Raw genomic sequence first — 15,396 nt, 5'->3', positions numbered from 1 at the left:
GTGGGCAGGAAGGAGAAGGTTTTATATCAATTCCCTCTAAAAGGCTCTTTAAAAAATGACATCATTTTCTATGACAAGTTTCCAGGGAGGTGCCTTTCCAGAAAATAAAAGAACAAAGAGTGGTTTGCTTTTCACTCAAAAATAACAAAATTCTCTTCAACTTGTGTTCCAGGAAATTATGTTCTAAGATAATACTGGAAAAATTACCAATACTATAAAATTCTAAGATAAATAGGTCTCATAAATTTGCCTGGAAGATTACCAATACAGTAGAAACTACACATGGCACTACTGCTCTACCATTGGATTCGTGCCTAAGTTAGTGGAGTTACCTGGTCAAACTAGAAGTTAGAACACCACATAATTTTAACAGTGACTAACAATAGACACGAGAGGTGTAGAAGTAGGAACATATAATAAATCAGATTTGCACACTAGCATTAGGGAACAATAATGAGAAGAGCCCACCTGCTACAAACCATTAAATTGTATGAACTATACACAAGCACAACATGCCCACAAACCAATACCAATCCAAAGCTCATCCAGATGCAGAAGTTTTCGCTGCAAGATGTAGAAGTGCCCGCCTGTGATATGTCATTCTGAGCTTCTTATACTTCTGTACAAATGCACTTAAGTCTATTTCCTTCGCAAGGAGGTCCGAGTGAAGTTCTTCAGACTCTTCCTCTACTTTTTCCAAGGCATCTGCGAAATGGACCCTTCCTAATTATTACCATACTGAATTGCACTCTAATCAAGACAATAACACCAACTTCATGCTATATAGACCCCAAAAACATTATGCAAATATGTCCACATAGTCCATTGCAAGGTACAAGATTACATTTTGTTGACCATGTGGACGATGTTTACATCGATGCAGTAAATGGTAGTTCTGGATTTACATGGATCAGAGAGACATTAAATGGCTGAATGTACTTGATGCACATTCGGACACAAAATGTATCCAGGTGTTTGTTTTCGGATTATGCAAGAGGATAGCAATATTTCCAGTGCAGGAAAGTAAGTCACACTAACTAAATACCCCATGTGTATCAGAAATGCTGCACGCCAATATACAAGGAAAGAAATGTGTCGTCACCAACATCAGAGGAATGAAATGTACCATCACAAACATACAAGGAACGAAATGTATCACATCAGAATTCAAGGAAAAGTAAACATTGACTACCGTGTAACCTCTGGATCAGAGTAGATGGAGCATAGCTTTTAAGGATTTCATCCTTCTGCTTCTCCAAGTCATTTAGTTTCTCTTCTGCAGCAGCTAGCTCAGTAGTTCTGATAATTCTACACTGTATGCTCACGTAAGCAGGAAGACGATTAGATCGGTTCAAAATTATATCATAAAAGGAGGAAAAGGACATATGTAAAACACTTATATAAAAGGAGAAAAATGACATATGTAAAACACCTGGTTCCGGAGCTCCAGGATTCTTGGTTCTTTTTCCAAGTTGTCGCCTACAATGGAGAATAAGCCAGATCATATCCTTCCATGTGTTAAAAACAAGTCCATGGTAATAATAAGTAGCTATGCACTCAAGAATCAGATCTATGCATATGGACATGTTTTCATAATACAAAAAAGATAATGATATTAAAGAAAAGTATAGAAATTATTACAAAAAATATATAGAAATTTTAAAGATTCTTAACAACTCTCCTTCCTTATAATGAAGATGAACCCTAAAGCCCACCACAATAAACATCTTGAAACCAGTTTTATAACACAATAGTATTTCCTTCAAACGACCATACAGGGACAAGATGAGAGATGTAAGAGTGAAATCAATGAGAATGCCAATACTTTTGGTTGACTAAAAATACTAGCAAAGACATCAACACTTTTTCCATCACAAGATTCAATGACAAGCAGCAGAGGGGAAGATTCCTGGAAACCAGGAATGCAGATTAGAGGTCATGGCAGTCAAAGAGAGCAATGGCAGGCATGAGCAGAGAGACATACGGTACAGACGGAAGACGAGAAGATAATCATGAAGGAAGATACTAAATGAAAGGACTTTAGGCATTTGTTCTGACGACCAGGACTCATTCTTCAGTTACCTGGTCTGCAAAAGCTTCCAATATGTTACTGCAGAATCAGAAGATTACAAGTACAGATTTGAGAAGCGAAGAGAAAAGGGTGGTCGAAGATCATCTGTTTGACACTTCACAATTTACTTGATTTGAACAAAACTCTAATAGAGAAAGAAAAATAAATAACAACTCCAACAAGGAGTCTTTGTCCCTGTTACTGCTCAAGTGCTACAATGAACTTTACTTGGTTTGAATAAAACTCTAACTGAGACAGAAAAAACAAATAACAACTCCTACAAGGAGTCTCTTCCCCGTTACTGCTCTCAAGTGCTACAATGAACTTTACTTGGTTTGAATAAAATTCTAATAGAGAAAGAAAAAAAAAATAACCATTTCTACAAGGAGTCTTCTTCCTTGTTACTGCTCAAGTGCTACAATGAACTTTCTTTCTGTGGAGTATACCATAATACTCTCCCTCAAGTTAGTGCATACAGAGCATAAATACCCAACTTGCCACAATTGGACATCTAGCTTGCCATTGATGGATGCTAATGATGTCGATACTGAAGCCTTGGTAAATTCACATACTGGAGGACTCTGTGATGAAATATGTTAGGCTGAGGTTGTCTACTCCACATTTTACAAATATTCACAAAGATATTGATTTTGTATAGCCAAATATCTTTGTCCACCGCAACATTTGCAACTATCAATAAATGCTTGGACCAAATTTCTTCAACATCCTTATATAGTAACGTCCCCATAAGTTAGGGAGGACATAACATAAAGCCAGCTTGAACTGAAAAATAAAGGAACCACAGCAGGATGCTCCAAATTGCTTTCAATGTGTATCTTTTATCTTTTCCATTTAATAGTAGTACCATATCAAGATGATCAATTGAACAGAGCCTACAGCAGATAGAAAGATTCAATAAGCTGAAAACTAAATAATAAAGACAAAGATAGATACTATCACAACCCTAACTAGAGGGCAAAACAAAAGATAGAAGATAAAGAAGGTAGAAAAAGAGTGGTTAGCATAGAAAAATTCAAAATCAACAAAAACATAAAAGATAATTTTGAACAAAAATAGTGATAAAATTACTGAAGTAGAGAAATTTAGATTAGACAGTCTTTGGAACTATTTTATCCAATCATAGTCGTTCAATCACAAAGAAGAATCAATCTTTTAGACCCAAAAAAAGTAAAGCAACTCAAGGAACTCAAAAAAAGGGATTTAAATCAAATTCAAAAACAAAAGGGAATTTTACATCCCAAAATAAAGTCGAAATAAACAAGGTAATAAAGAGGTTTGAACATGAAAATGGAAGTGATCTTCAAATCAAAACCAACAAACAAATGAGATCCAACACAAAACAAATGAGTTTGATTTCACCAAAATAATAAAAATAGCCCTCTTTTTCATCTTTTTTTTTTTTGAGATGGAATTAGAGGGGAAATAATTTGTTGGGCTCCCTAATTTGACTTTAATCAAGGAAGGACCAGTTTTATAAGTCATGTCAAAACCAAGGGACTGAATTGATGAAGAAATAAGAAAAGACACACAACTTTGGGACATTGTTTTCGAAACTTCCTAGTTTTGATAAATTTTTAAATTTTCTGATGTCTATTATCTTCTGATATTTTTAAAGATGTTTCTTGGGTTTTCAGAAATGTTTATAGAATTACTTCTGAATTTTCCTCAGACTTTCTGAGAAAGAAGATGATTTTGTTGGAAAAATATTTTCTGGCAGTGGTTTCTGAGAACAGAAGTTCTGGAAAATAAATTCTAGGAAAGAATTTGCTGAAAAAATCTGGAAAAAAATTCGAAAATAGGCCATGGAATAGTCAAAAGTAAAAATTGCCCTTGAATGCAAAAACAGATTTACTTTATGCAAAATTTATGAAGTCCTAATCTATTTGAATTTATAACGAAGGTACCTTCAACTTTGGTAATTTCAATTAATTGCAATTCTGCAGGGCAATCAAAACAACAACAAAAAGAACTAAAAATGTCAAAAGAACTACGAAGAGTTGTTTCTCACTAAGAGAAAACAGATAGAGAGGCAGAAGAAGTGGGCAAAAGAAGAGTAAGAATATGGAGATGAATTTGTTTGCATAGAAATAGGAGGGAACAGAAGAAGAAAAGAAGTTTAGGGAACTCTGCCAACAACTATGACCACAGTAAGAAAATAACATTGATTGAATGAAGATTTAATCTTGGGGTAACATGAGAGCTGGATCAAGGGAAGACATCGACAACATAAATGCAATAAAAGCTTTTTCTCTTAAAAAGATAAGAATTACATTAAAGAGGAGAAAGAATATACAAAAGTACATAAAATTCCAAAAAGACCAGAAAGAAAGATTATATAAAATACATAAAATTCCAATAACCCTGCTCTCTAAATGTCTATGGAGATTTTGCTCCAAAAGGAATGGAATATGGAGGAACATTATCATGAAAACGCAACTATAAACCCAACACTAGGATACCTTCAGGATCCATTCCCCATGATGCGACAAATATCTGGAACTCCATTTGCAAACTCTCCCTGGCTTTGATAATGTATTTCAGACTCATGTTCAAAGTGGGAACTACAAGTTTTGGCTCGACCCCTAGGTGGGAGACAAAACCCCTAGCCACAGCCTTTTCAGCAATCTTTAGAATTGTCAGAGACCCTGAAATTTTGGTTCACTAATCATTAATTGGTGGATGAAATTCAAGATCTTAAAACCAGATCTCGAGGAGAGCTTTATCTAATGACAAGGCCACAGCAAGATAATTTTCTCTCACACCTTAAAACTTTCCATATTAAGGGGAGGGGAGACAATCTAATGGCTTGAAAATACAGCAACTTTGGCGACCAAAGAGTGACATCCCCATATGATCAGCTGACTGGCCAAGTTCCATGCAAGTTGTGACTCTCACCTAGATAATTTTGGCTCTACCAAAAGTAAACCACTTTTTTTGGTATTCTATAAAAGGAAAAATTCTAACAACAGAACAACTCGTCAGACAAAGTCAGACTATTGAGAACCACACTTGGAAGCTTTGTAGCTCTTTGGAAGAAACAATTGATCATCTCTTCCTCCATTGCACCTTTACTTTGCACATTTGAAGCTATTTTTGCACAACTTTGGATTCAATTTTGCTTACCTCCGTCTCTTCTCCAACTCTTTGAGCAGTCTCTAAGCTTTCCAGTGGATTCAAACACTAGTAAACTTTGGCAGGTCTCCATGACAGCGACCTACTGGGTGTTTGGGAAGAGAAACAAAAGAACATTTGAGAATCTCTCAACCTCCATTGGTTACGCAATTGAAAAAACAACCCCTCACATTCACTTTAGGGCAAGTAAAATCCCTGACCTTAAGCACCTTCCAGTGTTGTCATTATGGATAATTGGAGATCTGTCACCTCATTCTCCCAGCATCATATTTCCATCCCTAACTAGTGTCCCCTTTCTGAGAGGTGGCTAAAATTTAATTTTGATGACAGCTTGAGAGGCAACCCCAGACCACCACGCTGGTATGTAGGGGTAGTGTAGTTAGAGATGCTTAGGGTGGTATTTATTTTGTCTTTTGTAACCCTTTCAATCATTGTGACTCCACGGTAGCAAAGTTGAGGGCCCTCCTGGAAGGGTTTTTTTTTTTATAAAGATATATATTTATACAAAAACAAGAAAAATACACAAGTTATAGGAGCAAATTCCTAACAACAAGAGATTGTAGGTTTGCTCTAGTCCTGGCATGCACATTAGCTACCGAATTGGCAGATCTCGGAATGTGAGACCAGATACAAGAAAATTGAGAAAAAATTTGAGAATCTCCCTAAAAGAGTCCCAGTGGAGCCACAAGGAGGAAGAAGCATACTCGAACTTGCACCAACCAATTACCACCTTTGAGTCTCCTTCAATATGCAAAGGGCCACTACAATTATCTCTGAAAACGCGAAGTCCATTAAGAAGACCTTGAAGCTCAACCGACGTGGAATCAGCAATGCCTAACGGGCTAGCATACGAGAAAAGCTAGTTGCCAAAGGGATTTGAGATAACTCCCCCAAAACCTGCGATCCCGGGATTGCCCAGCGAGGAACCGTTAAAATTCAACTTTAGGAAACCGTGTTTTGGGGGGATCCATTCTTGCATAACTGGGGCCTTGGAGACAAATCTCATTCTTGCCATTGTGTTCCAGTTGTCGCGGATAGAAGTGCCCACAAAAGAGGAAAAAGCCTCTTGGTAAGAAGCCGCACTAAGATCTTACCCAAAGCACACTCAGCAACTCTTTCCGCAGAATCACATTTAGCCTCAAATCATCTGCTGTTGCACTCATTCTAAATCCCCCAGGGGATGAATCCAGTGCAGGCAGAGACCATAATTTTTCCAAGCCCAGGGAGGGAGGAACCAATGAGCGACTTACTAAAAGATAGCAGATCAGCCGGCATACAGAATTGAAGCCCCGTCTTACTTAGGATTGAGGTCCACACTTTCCAAGAGTAGGAGCATTGAAGCAAGGTGTGATTGGCCGTCTCATTCTCTGATTTGCAAAAGGGGTAGAGAGGATCAATAGCAGGGTGGCTTCGTCTTTTGAGTACACCTGTTGTGAGTATTTCCCTTGCAAGGCACTGCATATGAAAAAATTTATCTTTGGTGGAGCACAAAGACACCACACAAAGAAAATCTGGAAGGGTTGAGAGTGTACACCAGGAGATTCTGTTCTCCCATCCTTGTGGAGGGCAAAACTGCCACAATCATTAGTTGGGCATCTAGGAAGGCCATTCCACCCATGCACCTTCTCCATTTTATTGTTAAAAGGATATTTGCACTGACCTATGCATTAAGTGGAAGCATGTAAATCGTTCTGCCAACAGCATTGCAAACTCCTTTGCAAGAGAGGGCATCACACGCCAGCACTTCATTGTTAGGAGCTCCCTCCCTTTGGCTTCTTAATTTTCATTTTTTTTTCTGAGACTGTTTTCAGTGCACTGAATCGTCATCTCTCCCTTAATAAAATCTCTCTTCTCATCAAATAAAAAAAGGGTCTATATGCTTCTACATAACTCTTAAGTAATGGGTTCTTATCGCTTTTCACCAACAATTTCTAATTTTCCAATTTTGGTCATGAGACAATATTATTTTTAAGATTTCACATATTATTTACAGGTTGAGGAAGATAGATGCTATCTTCAACTTATTTTTTAAAATATATGATGCATACAAAGCACCACATCTAACAATAATATTTTTATGTAAGACTTTTTACTAATTAAATATAATATGAATAGATGCATATATCTATACTTCTAAATGTAGGTCTAAATTTGATATACATGGATACATATAATATAAATGTATATGTGATGTCAAGACAGTTTGAACCCAGTCCAGTGGCCTGACTGCATTGGGGTGTGAAACATTAATAACTATGCTAAGAGAGAGAGAGAGAGAGAGAGAGAGAGAGAGAGAGAGAGAAGGTTTGACTTCATACAGAAACAAAACTAGAACCGTAAATGCAGGAAGTATGAGCAGATACTCACTTGCAATTTGGACTGCCTCCTTTCGTAGCTCATCCCGTAGCTGAGAAAGAATAAAACAGCAAAAGAAGTAACATGACAGCATTATATTGATACAAATGGAAGTTTTAACACATAAGAAGTATACAGACAAAATGATGAATGCAACTAAAGCCACAGGGAAATTAAGAAGTGAGCTAGCCATATTTTTCCCTCACTTCTCTAGAGTCTAGCTACAGATGTCTAAATCCAGGCCACAGAGGCTGGGTTATAGCACCCATATCAAGTGAAAAAAAAAAGAAGTCACCAGCATTCCAACAAGACAGTTCAACTAAAGAAACATAACAAAAAAATTCGTTTTAAAAATGAGGTCCTTCATTCCAGCCAAATTTGAAACTAAAAAAAATAGAGGAAAAAATAGTTAAGAGAACTTTGACAATGTCCTCCTTCTCAACATCCAAGAAAATCAATTGGTAAGAGTCTATTAGCAAGCATTATCACTGAAAAGTAGAGAGAAATTAATTCCCAAACAATCCAATACTGCCCTTTCTGAAACAAAAAACGCATAAAAATAAGCTTGCATTCTGATGAGGAATGGGGTGTATCGTTTTAAATTACTTGTTCCAATCATGGAGTTTGGAATAGAAAAGAATAGAGACAGAGAAAGGAAAAAAGGAATTGAAAAGAAGAAGAAGAGAGGAGAAGAATATAGACGAAGAAGAAGAAGAAGAACGGGAAGAAAGGAAACAGTAAGAGGAAAAAAATTCTATTTGATCATCAATAACTTTCCATCCGGTTACAATCAATTAATAAAATGAGAAAAGGAAATTCAAAATTCAGAAGAGATAAAATCAGGAAGATAAAAATAAAATAAAATAAAATAAAGAAAATATAAAAATGCAGAATCACCCAACCACAATGTGATGGGTCCTGGAGGGGCCCTATGCCTCCAAGTATACACTCGGGTGAACGGTGGCATACTGGTGTCCCCACCACATTGCCTATCCACATTTTATCTGAATTTTCAAAGTCATAATCACCAAGAGTTTACTGGCTGTCATAATATACCAAAATGCCATGTTTTTTATGCATTGAGAAATTTTCCAGAGAGAAAAAGAATACAAGACCAATGGGAGAGTGTTAAGTTGGGTCCAAGGCCCATCCCAAAAGGACTAGCCAACTTAGGAAACCCTTTTCCCAACTAGTAAACTCAAGATCTTTGTACTCACTACTCCATGTAAGACTACTCCTTAACACTCCCCCTCACATGTAAGCCCTCTTTTGTGGCTCTACAAGAGAATAATTTAGGTGTAAGCTCTCTTTTGTGGCTCTACAAGTGGATAGTTTATGTATAGGCTCTCTTTTGTGGCTCAATAAGTGGATAGTTTAGGTGTTGGGACTATTCCTTAATAGAGAGAAAGACCCTCAAGCCTCAAGCAAGTGAGAAAAGACTAACCACATGAAGATTCAGCCAGGAAATCCCATGTTAGTCAAATTAGTCATACAATTGCCACCTCTAAGGGTGTACTTCCAAAAATAGAGAGAGAACTAGAAAGATCAGAAATCTCTTCCAAGGAGGAGACAAGTGCCAAGTACCAATTCGTCCAACTAATGAAAAAGGAGCAGTATCCTACAATGAGAAGTGGAAAAGAGGCATACTGCAAGAACATTTTCAACTCCACCAAGGGCACAAATTTCCAGTTTAGCTGAACCACAACAATCAGCTGGCCCTATGAAACAGAGTAGTGATCCATCATCATTGCCTTGTTAAACCACTAACTCCCATGGGCCCAGTATTCTACAGAAAAGTCCCATCAAAGTTCAATTGAAATCGGATGACAGAACTAGGGTAGAGATGAATGCCCTTAAAGGAGCTAGCCCACTAAATAATGAAGTTAAAAATACTTCCAATTAGGCTGCCAATGGAATTGGAACATCCTTTGAAATGTTCTTTTATTCCTCTCTTTCCAAGGCCACAAAGGACAACTGCCATAGGAACCTTTAACATTTACCTGCCTTCAGAAGAACATGGAGAATGAGGCAAGAAAGCAGAAGTTCACTTCAAAAATGTTGAAGACAACCCCCCAAGCCAAGAGGCCAAAGGGTAATGCATGACCTCATACTCCTTGTTGCATAACTTACATAAAGGGTTAGCCACAAGAAAACCACTTACCTAGCCGACTACTTGCGAGGATTTAGTCTCAAAAAGTAATTTAGAGCATTAAAAACTAAAATTTCAGTAGTAAACAATCTCAATGACAAGTTCATATTGAGTGTGAAGTTAAAGGCTTATATGTTAAGGGTTTCTTCTGCCAAACACCCTATCATAATAGAACCTAGCTGAACTCCATCATTAACTTCTTCCATTCAACTCCATCATTAACTTCTTCCATTCAACTTGAATCCTGCCATAGTTTTCTGTGTTTTCTTGTGCATGCAAATGCATGGAAGAATAGGTGAAGCCAACCTCCAACAATGGCTTTTCAAAATCCATCAAATTCAAAGATTACTATGAGTTTCTGTGAGGACAATTTGACATCGGACACCAACAGAAGAGAAATTAAATAATAATTTAGTTTAAAGGATGACTCAGAAAACTTTGTTCACATCAAATTGTAGGACAACACTAAAGTATGGGCACTTATTTTAGAATAGAATTTACTAGGTGGGCAGAAGGCTCCTGTATTTCATATAGGATGACCAAATACAAAATAAAGGATCATTGAAACCATGCGTGCAGCTATGACAAAATGGGCGCTAACGTCTATCCCATATTAAGAAAAATATAGTCCTCTATATAATGTTACTGCACATAATATACATGGAGCTCAAATTAAGGTGAACTTTAGAAAAGGATTTATTAGATAGATTCATACACATGACCAGACACATAACTACAAGACTCGATATTTAATGTAGGATACTCGCAAGGTGAATCCACATTAAATACACGTTAAAAAGTGAAAATATTATCATAGCACTTAGAGATTTTTTTATTTTTTTTTTGGAATAATGAAAATTTCATAGCACTTAGTGATTTCTCATTATCTATTTGAGACATACGCTGAGTTTTTTCTTTCCTTTTTTTTACTTGCAAATGATGAAAGTGAATCTGATTAGAAAGAAGAGAGAAAGGTTCAGAGAGGCACAAAATCAATCAAGAAAAAAGAAAAAGACAATACCGCAAAAAAACTTTTCTGCAATCTCTAGTTGCAAGGGGAGGTCTCCCTTAATGTATTTTCTGTTTTCTTTTTGTTTGCAATAAAATCATCACCTTTTCAACAAAAAAAAAAAAAAAAAGATTATATAGCAAAAAAGTAAACTAGTTTAATGCTCTTTTCCAACTCCTCTTCCAAAAAAGAAAAATTTATCTTGAAAGATTTCTATTTTTTAGCTTCACAAAAGAGGTGTTTTATTCCTCACTGGAATAAACTCATTGGATGAAGAAGCATCAGACAGTTTTTCAAAGGAAAAGTAACTCCTTAACCCAAAAAGCCACTCGATTAAGTTGTGAGGACGTAAGAGGTCAAATGAGCTGGCTTACACAATGCATATCCTTGACTTCCTCCTAACTAAATATATAACTACCCAAAGAAAAGGAGCACCATAAAGCTGCACTGCTCATCCATGAGGCATGTGCTTCACAAAGAGAAACCACACCTTTTGTTCATAATGAAGTGCAAATTTTACAGAAACTGTATGCACAAGCGAAGCTACAATTCTTTGAAATAAAATTATCAAAATTTCAAAAAAAAAAAAAAAAAAAAAAACACAATCCAGCTACAATAGTTGAATGGTAAGCTCCCAAGCCACTATGTAGAAGTGACCAGATTACTATGAGAAGATGTAAAAAACAAGTTCATATTAAGCTAAGAAAGTTAAATGGCATTTATATATTAGTTTATTAGTTCTTTTTTCTTCCATTTTATCAAAATAATAAAACATCATTTATGACCGCATAAAGGTTCAATTAATAGGTGAACCCATTAGAACAAGGTTGGACAGGAAATCAAAAGAGCCATTGCATCAATGACCCATCAATTTGTGCACCTTTAAATAGAAAGCAGTGAATGCACAGGAAATCCACAATGGAGAACTATACCTGATATATTTTGGCCTACTAGACCCACGATAACACAGTAAAAAGTTAAAAATTAAAAGTGAAGCACAAAATCAACAATTAAGTTCTAGAACTTACATTATTTTGAATCTTCACTTGATCGAGGGAGTGGAAGAAAGTATCATATGCACCTTTTTCAGTTAGAAGCCTTCGCAACTCATCAACACTATAAGACAACAATGCAGGAAGCAGCCACATTAAGCAGTCAGAAGAAAGTTGCACAAAAAGAATAAAAGCAGATATATTAACATGGAATTCAGACATTGTACTAAATCTTTTCAGTATTTGGTCAGCCCTTGCCCCTAGCACAGAAAATCTAGCAAGGGGAAGAAATCCTTGCTATTACTTTATTGTAATAAGTTTCATCAAACTTGCATTAGCCAATTTTATGGTGGAAACCATTTCTTAAATTTACAAATTTTCCGTGTATGTAAGAACATCCAGGTTAGCAGAAATGACCTCTGACAGCTTAAAGCCAAGAATCAATTGGAAAAGTGGTCTGTTATTGCAAAAATGCCTCGTAGGAAAATCATCATATAAGCTCGAACCTAAGGCACTAGTAAGTTTAAAAGATAAGATCCACTGAACAGCTTAATGTATTTGGCCATTCCAACATTCCATAAGCAGATTACCATGACCTGATATTAGAGTTTTAGGCCAATAAATTTCATGGGCATTCGCTGAAATTTATGCCCCAGTTGGCTAGAAACTTCATCCAACTGTTGAATCTTGGACTCACAAACTGCCAGTCAATCTGAGTATTAAATTGGAAGAGGTGGAAAGCTATGTGCGAGGAACCACTGAAACAGAAACCACCACAAAGAAGCACCCGAGCTTCTGTGTAGGATTTCTGGCATGGATCTCCCTACATTTCAATGAATGAGCAAAACATAGAATGTGCAGAGGATGTAAACCAGGGCTACTTAAAAGGGAAAACAGGATCTATAGGGCAGAGTTAAATAATTTGAAGCAACATCTGAAAACATCAAGGCACCCTGGTGAGACTTGGACACAATATCTCATATTAGAAACCATCCATGTCACCATTGAGCCAAAGGGTGTATATTGCCTTAATATTCTTTTCTTTTCCAGGTTTTGGGAATAACACTTTCACCAATGTCTTCAGACAGTCTTTCACCTTTTCTTTTTAATAAAAAAACTCCTATTTTGTTGCTTCAATATTTTTCATTTCCCTTGTTTTGTTTAATCACCTACACAATATCTGTCTCCCCTCGTATTAACACCCAGATTCTCCATTCCACTTAGCATTATGTTGACCAGGATTGATGGTCAGCTGAATAAGAATGACCTTTTATTTATAGGAATAATTGCCATATTAAGAGCTCCCACAGAGATCAGAGCAAAATTGATTCACATCCAGGTGCCAACCTCCAGATGCTCTAATATACTAGGTAACCAAGCAGACACAAAAATCTGGAGCAAAATCTATAACTCAAAGGATAGCTCAATACTCGAAACGTGATGCACTTTAATCATAAGACATAATAGACACAAAGTGGGCTTTTACATGAAAATAAAGTCCAACAACTAGGTCACGATCAAAGTTCTCAGCTTCTAATAGCACTAAAACCCAATTACATACATAACCAAATTTTAACTATATTAAATACCCGAACGTAACTGGGATCATAAGTCCTAACAAGATAAAGAAACCATATATAGTCAAGCTCTACCTCTTATCCTTTAGGACAGCAATTACGCCCGCAGCCTCAGCAGGCGGAAGCTGCGCACGTGGAGATGAATGTGCGCTGTCCGAAGTTCTGTGATGTGCATTAAAGGAAGAAGAGCCCGGAGTCGAAACTCGAGATGAAGCTGAGGAGCCAACCATCGATGGAGGATACCCAGATTGAGCTGGTATCTCTTGTGTAGGTTGCTGCGATTGTTGCTCCTGAGAACCCCTGTTTCATGTTCATCCAGCCGTTAACAAACAGCACTAAACCAGGACACACAACAGACCGGCATTATTCGCTAAAAACATAATCAAGTTCTAGAAATTAAATTGTTATATGGATAAAAAAGCTAAGAAACTGAAATATTAAAATATTTATAAAAAAAAAAAAAGACACTAGACGAACCAAGTAACACTAGATCCCTATGTTGAATCCGTTTCAAGGAAGATAAAAGAGGCCGAAAAATAAACACATTGAGAGGATCAATGGGTGAGTAATGTAAATAAAACATAGAAATCAAAGAGAAGTACCAAAACGATTTAAACATGGCTCAAGAGGATAAAAAACTGATTGAAGACGCAGAGACGAAGTGAGCAAGCCTGTTCCTCTAACGATAAGCAAAGAAGAACAATCTCCCCTCAGAATACCAAGCACAGGGGACCGAATTCCCGCTTCCTGCCTCTCGCTGGATGCAGCAAACGAGACAGTTTCTGCGCTTTTGCTGCAAAGGATGCTAACAATCGCCTCGACGCGTTATTTTGACCTATTTGACCGTGACACAGTGGGCTCGAATCGGAGCTCGACTTGATTACGGCGAGGAAGGGGTTTCCGCTTTTCCCATTGGGTCCGATTTAGAAACCCATGAAATAGAGATGGCCTTTTCCATCTACAAAACTGAATTTGATCGGGTTTACTTAAAAAAACTTAAAACATATGATTGATCATGTAGAAAGCAACACATTTTCGAATACAATGTATTATTGATCATCCTTTTATAATACATGATTGATCATCCACAATGTTATAAAGTAGGATTATAAAGCCCTGCTAGTGCCCCTAGTTGGAGATTTATATCCAAGAAAAATTATAAATATTTTTCTTATGATACATATTTCAAATAAACCTTCAGATAAAATCCTATTAGGGGGATTAGTCAACTTGAAGTCCGAGATGATCTTCAACCGCATGACGTCCTTCAAGAGATGAAGTCGTTAGTGGAACGCAGATGACATTTCATCTGGATGCAGGGCATGAAGCGGTCCTTCGTCTCCACGGTTTAAAATCCTTCAAAGAAGGTCATATTTGCTCTTCTTTAAAATGAATAACGCATGCGGGCTTACCAATAGGTTACATGATTTTTTTTTAAATTTCCAAGGAAAATTAAATGGACATGTTAGTGCCTTTTTTAAGGAATAAATAAAAAATAACAATCAATCTCATATGTTACCATGTTTATCCAATAAATTTCTTAATAAAATAAAATATCAAATACAAAATTCATAACTTTTTATCTAAAAACTATAGTTCATGTTAAATCAACTATTGTACTCGACATAATTGTCCCACATTTGAGTTGTTACATTATTACTAAAATGGTAGCTAATTAAGTTTGTTCATTTCTCCTTTTTCTATCTGATATTGACATTATAGGTTGGTTGGTTAATTAGTTCCTCCAAATCAGCTTCATCTTCTTCTTGATCTTGTCTAAATGCTATATCATCCCCAATAAACTTCTATTGGTTCCTCTCCTTTATTCCCTTCATCATTGCGTTTAGAGATCCATATAAAATTATGAATGATACAACATGCAAAGATAATTTTTACCTAAGCCTATGGAAGTGCTCGATCCAAAATTACAAATTGTTGCTTCCACATACCAAAAGTCCCCTTAGTTATGCTTCTTAATGAATAATATTGATGGTTAAATAAATCAATTGCAGTTAGAGAGAGATTATTTTCATCATATTCATTTAAACGAACAATAAGGTTCCAAAAAACCAGGCAAGTTAGCATACCCA

At 36.5% G+C, this 15,396-nt stretch overlaps 1 protein-coding gene across 1 annotated transcript; it reads right to left on the bottom strand.

The window, feature by feature from the left end:
- Window positions 1-245: 245 nt before the first annotated feature.
- LOC137939067 (vacuolar protein-sorting-associated protein 37 homolog 1-like) lies at window positions 246-14,195 on the bottom strand. Its single transcript, XM_068784242.1, has 7 exons — window positions 13,909-14,195; window positions 13,382-13,606; window positions 11,766-11,853; window positions 7,592-7,631; window positions 1,433-1,479; window positions 1,193-1,313; window positions 246-705 (listed from the first exon to the last, which is right to left on the bottom strand). The coding sequence occupies exons 1-7, from the start codon at window positions 13,923-13,925 to the stop codon at window positions 542-544; spliced, it is 702 nt and encodes a 233-aa protein (XP_068640343.1). The 5' UTR covers window positions 13,926-14,195; the 3' UTR covers window positions 246-541.
- Between the last annotated feature and the right edge of the window lie 1,201 nt (window positions 14,196-15,396).

The sequence above is a fragment of the Aristolochia californica genome, unplaced genomic scaffold, assembly GCF_029961685.1.
Source record: "Aristolochia californica isolate CCGP_79_NKW_82.1479 unplaced genomic scaffold, dmAriCali1.0.hap1 SCAF_8, whole genome shotgun sequence".
Taxonomy (NCBI): domain Eukaryota; kingdom Viridiplantae; phylum Streptophyta; class Magnoliopsida; order Piperales; family Aristolochiaceae; genus Aristolochia; species Aristolochia californica.
This window is presented reverse-complemented; position numbering and strand designations above follow the sequence as displayed.